The sequence below is a fragment of the Echinops telfairi genome, unplaced genomic scaffold (genome assembly GCF_000313985.2).
Source record: "Echinops telfairi isolate 266 unplaced genomic scaffold, ASM31398v2 ScPeMD7_2;HRSCAF=8, whole genome shotgun sequence".
In the NCBI taxonomy this organism is placed as follows: domain Eukaryota; kingdom Metazoa; phylum Chordata; class Mammalia; order Afrosoricida; family Tenrecidae; genus Echinops; species Echinops telfairi.
The window spans coordinates 76,539,901-76,551,880 of record NW_022103898.1 but is presented as its reverse complement, the minus strand read 5'-3'; the positions used below and the strand labels follow the sequence as shown (position 1 = coordinate 76,551,880).

Here is an 11,980-nt window from a genome sequence, read left to right as displayed (position 1 = left end):
TGGGGGGAGGTGTTAGGTGTCATTGAGTAAACACTTCCTAGTCCTGCGTCATCCTCCCACTTGTGATTACCTCTGAGCCCACTCTTGCAGCCACTGTGTCAACCCAGCCAATCAGGGGTCTTCACCTTTTCCAATGACCCTCTACTTTACCACGCGTGTGCGGTGTCCTTTACCAGGGACTGGTCTCTCCGGATAAACACGTCCAAAGTACGGGACAAAATCTCCCCATCCTTGCTTCTAAGGAGCATCTGGCTGTACTTCCTCCAAGACAGATTTATGTGTTTTTTTACCGGCAGAACACGGTATTTTAAATATTCTTCACCAACACCATAGTTCCCCCTCAAGCTGAACTTGCATGTGAGTACTTGGTGGTCTGTTCCACAGTTGGCCCCCAGCTTAGGTTTGGCTGAAATGTAGTCAATTTGATTCCAGTGTATTCCATCTGGTGAGGTCCTTATGTAAAGTTTATGTTGGGAAAAAAAGTATTTGCAATGAAGAAGTCATTGGTCTTTTTAAAAATTTTATTTTTTATGCTATTTTATTTTATTTTTTTAATAAATCAGGTTATTGGGGCTCTTACAGCTCTTATGACAATCCATACATCAGTTGTATCCAGCACATTTGTACATATGTTGCCATCATCATTTCCAAAACATTTTCTTTCCACTTGATCCCTTGGTATCAGCTTCTCTTTTTTCCCATTCCTCCCCCACCCTGCCAAGATCATTGGTCTTGAAAACTTCTGTCTTGAGATCTCCAACATCATGTCTATCACCAAGGCCATACTATCCAACTACTATTCTTTCCTCTTTGTTTCCAACTTGTACATTCCAATCACCAGTAATTATCAATGCACCTTGGTTGCATACTTGTTCAGTTTCAGAACGTAGCTGGTAGAACTTTTCAATTTCTTCATCATTGGCTTCAGTGGTTGGTGTGTACAACTGGATAACAGTTGCATTAACTGGTCTTCCTTGTAGGTGTATAGTAGTATCCTATCGCATACAGCATTATGCCTTATGATCTATCTTAAAATGTTCTTTTCGATGATGAATGCAACACTATTCCTCTTACATTGTCTATCCGAGCATGGTAGACCATATAACTTGTTCATTAATAGTCCATTACAGCTCACTATTTCTTAGATATTGATCTTTATGTGTTCCATTTCATTTTTGACAACTCCCAATTTTCCTCGATTCATATTTCCTACGTTTCACATTCTGATTATTAATGGATGTTCCCAGCTGTTTATTTTCATCTTGAGTTGTGCTCCATCTGCAAGTGAAGGTCTCAAAAGGTTTGCTCCATCCACTCAGTAAGGTTGACATTAGAGGAGGCAGCTTTTCCCCGGCCCTATTTTGAGTGTCTTTCAACCTGAAGAGCACATCTTTTGACACTATATACAATAATGTTCTTCCGATATTCATAAGGCTCGCATTACCTAACCCCTCAGAAATGTATTGTCTCTTGCTTCTTCCTACTTCAGTCGGGAAGCTTCACTGAAATTTGTTCACTAGGGTTGACTCTATTACCATTTGACATGCATAGCTTCCAGCATCTTAGTACCACGTAAGCCATCATAGGATAACAACACTGACAGACATGATAGCTGACAGCCGAGTGGTGGGCTAACAGATGAGTGGGGTTGTAGGGTAGAATAAATAACTACACGGTGTCTGCAGATATTACAGTTCCTATAACTTTGCCATTCGCCTCCTTTTGCTCTTCATGGCGCAGTTCAGTGCCTGGTAGATAATGGAGAATTCAAAAAAGATTTATATACGCAGGAAATAACATTAAAGAAACACAGCCTGTCCATTATCAATAGTCTAGAAACAGATAATAAAGTTTGGGGATTTTTGCTCATTAATGACAGTATACTCATTTACAATTTTGGATTGTTATGAGTATCTTATATTGTGAGTGCTCAATAGCTGAAGAAAGGAGAGAAAACAGGGAGAAAGGAAGAATGAGGATCAAGGTGAGTAAGAGAAAAGAGAACGAAGGAACAACAACAAAATCAAAGCTAGTATCTGGGCACAATTTGGTTGGAAATGACAGACTTGATACTCCCTCAATGCAAGAACTGTTCTATAGACTGACATTCCATGTTGCTCACCTTTCTGACACGATTGCTGAAGACAAAGTGAGTGCATAAGCAAATGTGGTGAAGAAAGCTGATGGTGCCCGGCTATCAAAAGATATAGCGTCTGGGGTCTTAAAGACTTGGAGATAAACAAGTGGCCATTTAGTTCAGAAGCAACAAAGTCCACATGGAAGAGGCACAGCAGCCTGTGTGATCACGAGGTGTCAATAGGATCAGGTATGTGGCATCAAAGAACATAAAATCACATCATTGTGAATGAGGGGGAGTGCGGAGTGGAGACCCAAAGCCAATCTGTAGGCAACTGGACATCCTCTAATAGAAGGTCCATGGGGATGAGACAAGCCAGTCAGAGTGCAGTATAGCACTGATGAAACATACAACTTTCCTCTAGTTCTTCAATGTTTCCTCCCCCTCACTATCATGATCCTAATTCTACCTTAAAAATCCTGCTAGACCAGAGGATGTACACTGGTAGAGATAGGAAACGGAAACACAGGGAATCCAGGACTGATAAACCCCTCAGGACCAATAAAGAGAGTAGTGATACAAGGAGGGTCAGGGGAAGGTTGGGGAGAAATGGGGAACCGATCACAATGATCTACATATACCCCCCTCCCTGGGGGACAGACAACAGAAAAGTGGGTGTAGGGAGATGTTGGACAGTGTAAGACATGACAAAATAATAATAATTTATAAGTTATCAAGGGCCCATGAGGGAGGGGAAGAATGAGGAGCTGATACCAAGGGCTCACGTAGAAAGCAAATATTTTCAGAATGATGATGCCAACAAATGTACAAATGTGCTTGACACAAAGGACGACTGTATGGCTTGTGATGAGTTGTACGTGTCCCCAATAAAATGATTTTTTTAAAAAGAAAAGCACAATGAGGAGCTGGCTAGTGGGAACTGGAGATCATTGTGAAGAATATAAGAACAACAGATTAAAAAACCAAAACTAACCCACTGCCATCACAGCAATTCCAACTCGGAGCAAGCCGACATCGGGTTTCTGGGACTGTAGCTCTGTGGGCGGGGACAGCTTCATTTTTCTGCTGGGCACTGGCTGCTGGGTGTGCTGCCTAGCCCACAGCCCTACCAGGGCTGAAATATTCACAGAAAACAAATGAATATTCAATGAGGGGTGGGGAGTGGGGGAAGGACAGACTGGAAATCCCAGTTTGGGGTGAGGTTGGAGAACAGCCCTGCATTTTAAAAAGAGGACTACCTTGAAGCCAATTTGCATAAAAACTGAGCAACGTCTATGCAGAGAGCAAGCTTTGCCTTCCATGCTGGGATGACCCCAAACCAGGCATGCTCACCCCATGCCCTAGTGCCCAGACTACATCCTCTGCTCCAGAACATGTCACTCTCTGCACCCCACCCCCAGTCCCCAGCTCAGATGACCACCTTAACCACCCTGTGTCCCTAGGCCACCCAGGTTTCAGAAAACCTTCTCTAGAAAGTGCTTGGGAGGAAAGACACACCGTAAGAACACTGAGACCAGCAGACTTAACTGCCAACTGACTTTAGAGCGGCAGAGCAGCCTTAAGCCGAGTTAGGGTTGAGGGTGGTGACTGTCCAGTTTGGAAGTACTGGACCAAAGAGATGAGTCCTTCTCCTGCTCAGAAACATGCCCTGCCCATATGGACATGAAAATGATTTTATTTGATGCATCTGATCAATGTATGTGTTTATAGATATTTAGTTTAAAAGTGATTTAAGACAATAAAATGGAAGAAACCATTCCAATAGCGAACCAAGTCCTGTTTAAAGGCGTAATGCCATAGTAAAAGAATACAGCGAAGAAAAGCCGATGGAGAAGTTCTGCTCTGGAACACATAGAGTTGTCCTGAGTTGGAACCATTTTGCTGGCAATGGGATGGGGGTAGAATAAAGGATGTTGTTATTGTTGTCTATTGTCAAGTCAATTCTGACTCATAGCAATAGAAAATTCTAAAGTATTAAGTTTCTGTAGAAGTTTTCATTATATTATAAAACTCATCGCTTAAAAATAGTTTTATTAGCATGTATTTCATGTATCATACAATTTAATGGTTTAATCATATTAAGAAGAGTCATGCAGTCATCACCACAATCAATTTTAGAACATTCTCTTTTCATTGCTAGCTCTCCATTTACCCCCATCTTCCCCTGCCATACCTCTAGGTAGTTATTAATCCAGTTACTGTCTCTATAGATCTACCTATCCTGAATTTCATATACAGAAAATCAGAGAAAACACAAACAGGAGCAAGCAAACAAATTAAAAACCAACAACAGAGATAGACAAAACAGAAAAACCTCAATCAAAGAGAAAGAAGAAAAATTAAAAACTTAAAAACAGAAACAACGTGAATATGGGTCAAATGGGAGATCAAATGATAAGGTATTACATCATGCATAATAATGTTACAACACCCTCTATCTAGTAAAAAAGCTATTGACCTCCCTCTACTATGGTTAGAGGGGATTCTTTGGAGGCTTAATCCATGTGAGGACCCTGGGGGTGGCTACATGCTTTCATGTCAACTTGAAGACATGTAAAAGTATAGGGGTGGAGTTTAGCCTGTCAATCAGGTCACAGCCTGATGGGGCCTCCTTATGGGGGTGGCCTTCTCATAAGGAGGGTCCTGGGAACCTCCCCTCTCTCTGCTTCTGCCTTCACCTTCCTGCTGGCTGACCCTGATTACTGCCAGGGCCACCACCACTGGATCCACACAAATTTCCACCCACCAGCCTGTTATCTTCCTGCATTTTGCATCATTGCAAGCGACTGTGTGGGTCTGAAGATTTATGGACTTGCGTACTAGTATTGGACTTAGGAATTTGAGTTGGACTGGGCTGGGATATTTTCTTTTTTTTTGGGGGGTGGATATTTTCTTGATGTATGATTGCTTCTTGATATAAAGCTCCTTTTTGCACATATCAGTGTCTCTGGGTTTGTTTCTCTAGTCAACCTGGGCTAACACACCCTGAAAATGGATTTTGGATTTCCACTATCAACCATAGCCTTCTGTAAACCAGATGTTTACAATTTAAGCTCTAATAGTCTTTCCTTTGGATTTGGATCTTATTATTTACAATCCTTGGATCATACAGGTGGGTGTGCTTTTCCATGTGGCTTGGTTGACGCCTCACTTAGAAGACAAACCTTTAAGACCATGGACACAATTTTTTTTCCTGATAGTCAGGCACCATCTGGTTTCTTTACCATACTTTGCTATAGTACCCATATCTTCAGTGACTGCTTCATGAAGGTGACTATCGAGTAGGGTCCTGTACTAAGAACAAATTGTTCTTAGATTTGTTAGCTAGAATTAATTCTAGCTAGAATTAAGTGTGAGCCCACAATCCACTGATATGTCTATGGTCTATATATGTCTCTAGTTCACTTTAGGGACATCATCATCATCATTTATGATAGAGAACATTATAAATCATCCCCTGGAGGTATAAGGTACTTCTATGGATAATGTCATTAATTTAGCGAATGGTGTAGATTTTAAACACAGTTGATAAGAGGAAATAAAAGTATAGGCTGGTTTGCTGACTTTATAGATTAAACTCTTAAGTGATTAGACACTATTTACACAACCATGGGGGTTGGTGATATGGTAAACTTTCAATAACACTCATTCACAAAGGCAGAACCATACGTACCAGATTAATACATGTCATAAGAAAGCAAGGCAGGGATGAAAATTGTAAATATATGGTAGTCTGGGGCACCCTCAAGGCAGGAGATAAAACCAAAGTCTAATGACCACCGATTACATAACATGGGGAGACAGTCATCTGCTTCTTCTCACATTAAGGAGTTCAGCCTTAAGTCCAAGGGAGGGTGTTGCTTCCTTAACTCACAATAGGTGAGTTTGAGGTAAAACCCAGTTCACTTAGTGGCTTTTCCACATCAAATCTTTCTGGTATAGCCTATGAAGGACGTTATGGGCCTAGAAATGAGAAAGTCTAAAGTCCCAGTAGTCGATAGCATGTGGCCTGGGTCAACAAGGGCTGAACAGAAACTAAGGCAAAAATATCTAATCAGGAATATAGTACCAGACATTCCTCATTACTCTTTAAATGAAAAGGATACAAAATATAACCCCGTAAATGTCATAATATCAACAGTTGTTATCTCTTGGTGATGAAATAGTGATCCAATTTCGTTTTGATCTTGACCTTTCTCAGCGATTCAGTATCCGACTGCTAATCTGGAGTCAATAGTTAGAACTCACCAGCTACTTACTACACTGGAAAAAGATGAACCAGTTGAATTTCACAAAGATTTACAGCATTGAAAACAATATGGCAGTTTACCCTGTCCTAGAAGGCCCTTCAGTCAAACCAAACTCATTGCTCTTGAGTTGGTGCCGAATCACAATGATCCCTATAGGACAGGGTAGACTGCCTATGTGAGTTTTATAGACTGTGACTGTTTACAGGAGTAGAAAATCCCTTCTTTCTCCCACTGAGCAGCTGGAGGAATTAGTGCCATATACTCATCTGAAAATGGAGCTTATCATCATTCTCTCCGTAGGTGACTCTGGTCTTCCAGAAGAACACAGTACTGAGAATATGAATCTGGCTCCAGCATGGCTCCTCAAACTCCCACTCAAAGCTTCTGACAGACAGAAAGTCAGCTTTGATCTTTAACTTGGAGCTCAGACTCAAATAAATCAAGAACCTTAGCTACAGGGGAAGGAGCGAGAAGAGATGTGAATTCTGAAAGACCAAATTCTCATCAGCACAAACTCACTAAAACTACCGAGCTCCAGGATTGAGATGGGAGAGAGAGTGGGAAAGAGAAGGGGTTCGGGCTGGCAGGGTGGTGATCTAGATGAACAAGTACGGATTCACCCTGAAGCACAGGAATTCAGCCATAGGCATCTCTCCAGGCAGCAGAAGAAAGGTCTCCCAGTCACACACTACAAGAATCAAAGAGACACAAACAACAGGAATCTGGAAGGTACCTCTGTCCCCCACACGGTCCTTCACCCACTGAGCGGCTGCTGCGATGCTCTCTGTCTGGGTGACGTCCAGGATCACCGTCTCCAGTCTGTCTGATGTCTTGGCTCTCAGCTGCTCGGCCCCCTGCTCCGTCAGACACCCAGCCAGCACCCTCAAGCCTCGCAGGTCAAGCTGCCTGGCCAGCTGGTTCCCGAAGCCCGAGTCGCAGCCCGTGATGAAGACATACTTGTCTTGAAGGTGGCTCACCACCTGCCTCTCCCGGTACCAGCGCAGAAGGTAATACAGGCCCATGAGAACTGCCAGGTAGAGCCACATGTCTTCAGGAGACAGAGACAGACAGGCTGGATCAGAAAAGAGTCCGAGCCTCCCAAATTCGGAGGGCTGTGCAGTCAGCTGGCCTTCAGCCTCTTTGGCACAGGATCCTCAGCTATCTTCCTGTTCAATTCCTCTCATAAGCATGACTGACCCTGGCCCCAACTCTGGTCTACTGATACCAACCCTAATGTCATTGGATTTCCCAAGGACCACCTTCCTAGCCACTTATCCGTCTGAGAAGCCTTTCTCTTCCCAGCCAATCTCTCAGTACGTCCACTCCTCCCTACTTCCCACCTAGAAGCAAACACATCCACACGCATCCACATAGATACACAGACATTGTACACACACAGGTGCACACACAGTCACATACACTGGAACCCCTTTGATTTAGAACTGTATGCATTTACTTTTATTTGCTGATCAAGTCCCAGATTTGGACTCTGACCAAAGTGAAGTTTTTACTGGGAGGATACAGTTTGAATCCAGAAACACCAGGTTTAAAAACTCAGCGTTGCTACCAATTGTCTACTAGCTGTGTGGCCATGGGTAGATTAGTTCCCCTTCTGAGCCTGGGTTTCTTCATCTACCACAGTTTCACGCCTGCAAAAATTAAGTCACTGTCACTCTCTCTGGGATTCAAAGAGAAGGCCAAAGAGTGTAGAGGACAGACAAAAATTGTTGATTTGGGAAATGTTTTGTCATACAGATTTTGCAAGTATTCATTAAAAAAAAGGAAGAGGCTAAAAACATACGAGGTAATGAATCCCCTTCTGATGGCGTCATTGAGGACAAGTTTCCAGGATCGGTAGTTGGCTCTCTATTGGTATCATTCATACCTTAAGATAGAGACTGGACTCTGAGCCTGTCTATCTGTCTGCTCTGCCCACTTTGAGTCTTTGGTTTCCTTGGGAATCACAGTACAGCTCCTCTTTCCACAGAAAGATGTATGGGATCACAAAGAGGGTGTTTGACCCCACACCAAAGTCATGGGAGGAGAAAGATAATGGCGCTAGAGCACTTGGTAAGGAGAGTTGCCAAGGAGGGTTGAGTAGAACAACTTACGCCAAATAGGTGTGGGAATTTTACCATGTCCCCTATTAAAAATGCTTTATCTCCACCCCCGGGGGCCTTTGCCCCTCCTGTCTAGCCACGAGTACAGAATCTGGCCTCTCAGCATTGACGCTCTAAAAACAGAAACCATCACCGCAGCCTTGCTTTCTAAGTGATGCTACCAGGACTCTGATCATCAAGGACAACAGGGGCAGTGTGTCCTAAACTCTCTTAAGTGGAGAGGAGCTATAAGCTCCAATCATTAAAAGGGACCAAGGGGCTTAGGGAAAGAAGTAAGGAGTTGCCCCTTAGAAAGCTAAAGAAAACACTAGTCAACACTGTTGACTCAGGAGGTCTGAAGCTCCAAGATGATTACTTCCACTTCAGGACCCAGGATGGAGCAAAGAGGAGCACAGAGCTAGGAGAGTGGGGCTGGGACAGGAGAAGGCAAGGTTTCTGTGCCCAGTGTGACACTCATCTAAGCTCCGTCCCAGAAATAAGGGGAAAGAGGAAATGCATGGCGTGGTGAAGAGAGGTTTCCCATGGAAAAGAGAGGCTCAAATGCCGGCAGAACAGACATACACGGGCACTGTTTCCGTATTAATGGGACCAGCAGAGTCAACTACTACTCCTGGAAAACTGACCTCCAAGTGGGAGGCTGAAACAGCACCGCAAAGGCTCTCAAAGAGAAAAGCTCACTGCTACTGAGTCCGTTCCAACTCACAGTGATCCTACAGGGCAGGGGAGAACGAAATCCCTTGGATTTCCGAGCCTAACTCTTTAGGGGAGGAGATAAGCCTCCTTTTTCTCCCATGGAGCAGCTGGTGGATTCAAACAACTGGCCTTATGGTTAGTAGCCCACTGGGTAACCGCTATGCCACCTGGGCTGCACAAATGAGCCTTTGTGCACTTCTTGGAGTACCTGCTAGGACCCTCCTTCTAGGGCATCTGAGAGGAATAAGAGGGAAAAGGCAGAAGCAGGAATAAAGGGCTGCCGAGATACTGAGCAGGCCAGGGTGGACATGAACTCCTAATCGGGCAAACCCTCTCATTTTCCCAAACCTGCTAAGGGAAGGATCTTCTTACTTACTTGGAACAAATTGGATTCCCCACCTCCCCAAGGACCACAATTGTTTTCGACCCAGGAATGTCTAAGGAGCCCCAAGGGGGCTTTCTTCGCATTGCTGATTCTCTCCTCGTTTTTTGAGCCCTTGTCTTCAGACTGGTCCTCAGCAAATGCAGGAGGTTCCAGCCAGTGTGCCTTGGACCTTTCCGCGGAACAGAGAGAAGGAGGAGAGCAACGGAAGAACTCCCTCACCTGGGAGCCGCGAAGGGGGAGGGGACGACGACGAGATTCCCGGTCGGGGACGCCACAGACGTGAGTCTACTGCACCTGAGTCTCTTGGGCACGGGGCGCTCAGACCCGGGCAGCGAGCACCGGGTTGGGCACTGGCTGCTCACCTGAGTCCCAAGCTGACCGGAGTGGAGGCGCGCGCCTCCTGGTGGCACGACGCGCGATGCAGGGGCGCGCGGGGCTGCTGAGACTCCCCTTGTCCCAGATTTTTCCAACAGGGGCAAGCGCTGGCACTACCTTGCATGCAGCGCCCTAGAAGTCTGGACACAGGTGGGGCATGTGGAGGGTGTAGAAACGAAGAAGGCATACACCTGGAGGCCTGTGGGAACCAAAGATGTGGGCTGTGGGAGGGAGGGAGAGCTGCCAGCGGGCACTCACAGACTCCATGCTGCTCAGAAAGGGTCAGATCAGCAAAGGAAAGGGTGGAAGGCAGCCTCCCTGGGCCTTACACCCTCTGCAGACTCTGCCTCCACTGGGCTCCAACCCTGCCCAGACCCACCACACACCCTGGCTCCCTCCCTAGTCAGAAGCCTGAAAAGAAGGGGAGGGGGACCTAAGCGGAGGGCCTGCTGTGAGGGCTGGGTGAGGACTGGCTTATACTGCACTTCTTTTACAGCGCCTTTCCTGCTGCCCCCAGCAAGTCAGCAGCCTGGAGTGGCAGCTCTGGACCATAATCTATGGTCTCATCAGGTGACCAGTGGCAAAGCCAGAGATTTCGACACTTCAGGAGGGGATAGCAGGAAGCAGAAACACAGCCAACCCACAGTTCTTAAACAGCCTCTGGGAAGAACGCCTGTAAGCGAGGCCACATCACTAGCACTGTCCCACAGGAGGGCACAAAATGAAACAGCAATTTTGTTGCTTGCTTGTTTAGTTGGTTGGTGTCCGTGTGTGTGTGTGTGTGTGTGTGTGTGTGTGTGTGTGTAAGAGTATCATTAAGGATGGAGAAGAGTATCTTAAGACATTTTCATTTTATGTGGAACAAAACTCAAAATCATGAGAGACCAGACTTGCTGCTCAGGTAATGACTGGTGGAGCATCCATAAGACCATGGCCTTTAGTCACCCTTCAGGTCTGGAAAAGAACTCACCCTCAGGTGAGAACAATGAGCCATTTAGAATCCATGGGGTAGCATTTCCCCAAAGACAAAGTGCAAACAGTTAGAGAAGGAGGAGTAGAAATAGGAAATGGAGGAATGAGGGTACACTGATTGCAACAGATGAGTTGAAACAAACTGTGTGTAAATTGTTGAATGTAAAACATGATCTGCTCTATAACGTTGACCCAATTCACAATAAAAACTTCTTTGTTTTAAGTTTCAGTTTAAACTTGTAGAGCTTGCTTTGCTTTGAGTGGATGAATAGGGATTGACCAGTTGGGTGAAATTAGGCACTGGTGGATTGCGAGTCCTTGAGGACAAGGTCCCGTCATCTTTATAAGTTTACTACACTCAATGCCTCATAGCCAATACTCACTACAAGTTCTAGAATCAATGGCACGATGCTATCTGACCTCAGTTACTTTGAAACCCAGAACTCTGTTGTTTCAACAGAGTTTTCTAAAGCCTTCATTTCCTAGTTTTTATAATAAAGGAGGGGGGCAAGCTGACTGGGGAGGTATCTTAACTATAGTTGGTGCAGGAAGTACAAGGTTTCTGCCACTACAGTATGCTGAGTCCATACTTAAACTAAACCCATCGCCATGAGTTTATTTTGACTCAGTGACCCAATATGGAAGAGTAGACAGCCATATAACTTTAGAAAATAAATTTATTTCCTTTTGAATGGGAGTTAGTATATCATATCATTCCATAGTTCAATCACATCAAGCAGTATTGTGTAATTGCTACCACAACTAGTTTCCCAGCATTCCTTTCCTTCCTGGACTCCTTGACATCATTTCCCTTTTATACCCTCCCATCACCACTATCCCCTGCACCCCCCAACAAAACCCTTATTCTACTTGCTGTCCCTATAGGTTCACCAATCCTGGGTTTTATATACCTCAAAACAGAAAAATATATAACACAACGACCAGAGGGTGACTCCCAATGAAATAACACATCTGAGATAAACCCTAATATGAACAAACAAAAATATAGAAAATGTTGAATACCAGATCAGGTCCAGCATGCATCAGAGGGAGGAACCAACTGACAGGCTTTAACTGTTCAAGTCAT

At 44.7% G+C, this 11,980-nt stretch overlaps 1 protein-coding gene across 1 annotated transcript in view; it reads right to left on the bottom strand.

The window, feature by feature from the left end:
• LOC101657909 (retinol dehydrogenase 16-like) overlaps positions 1-7,433 on the bottom strand; it is an 11,344-nt gene extending 3,911 nt beyond the window's left edge. Inside the window, exon 1 of the mRNA XM_004700539.2 lies at positions 7,082-7,433. Coding sequence (XP_004700596.1) covers positions 7,082-7,394 — 313 coding nt within the window. The 5' untranslated portion in view covers positions 7,395-7,433. The remainder of the gene's footprint in view (positions 1-7,081) is intronic.
• Between the last annotated feature and the right edge of the window lie 4,547 nt (positions 7,434-11,980).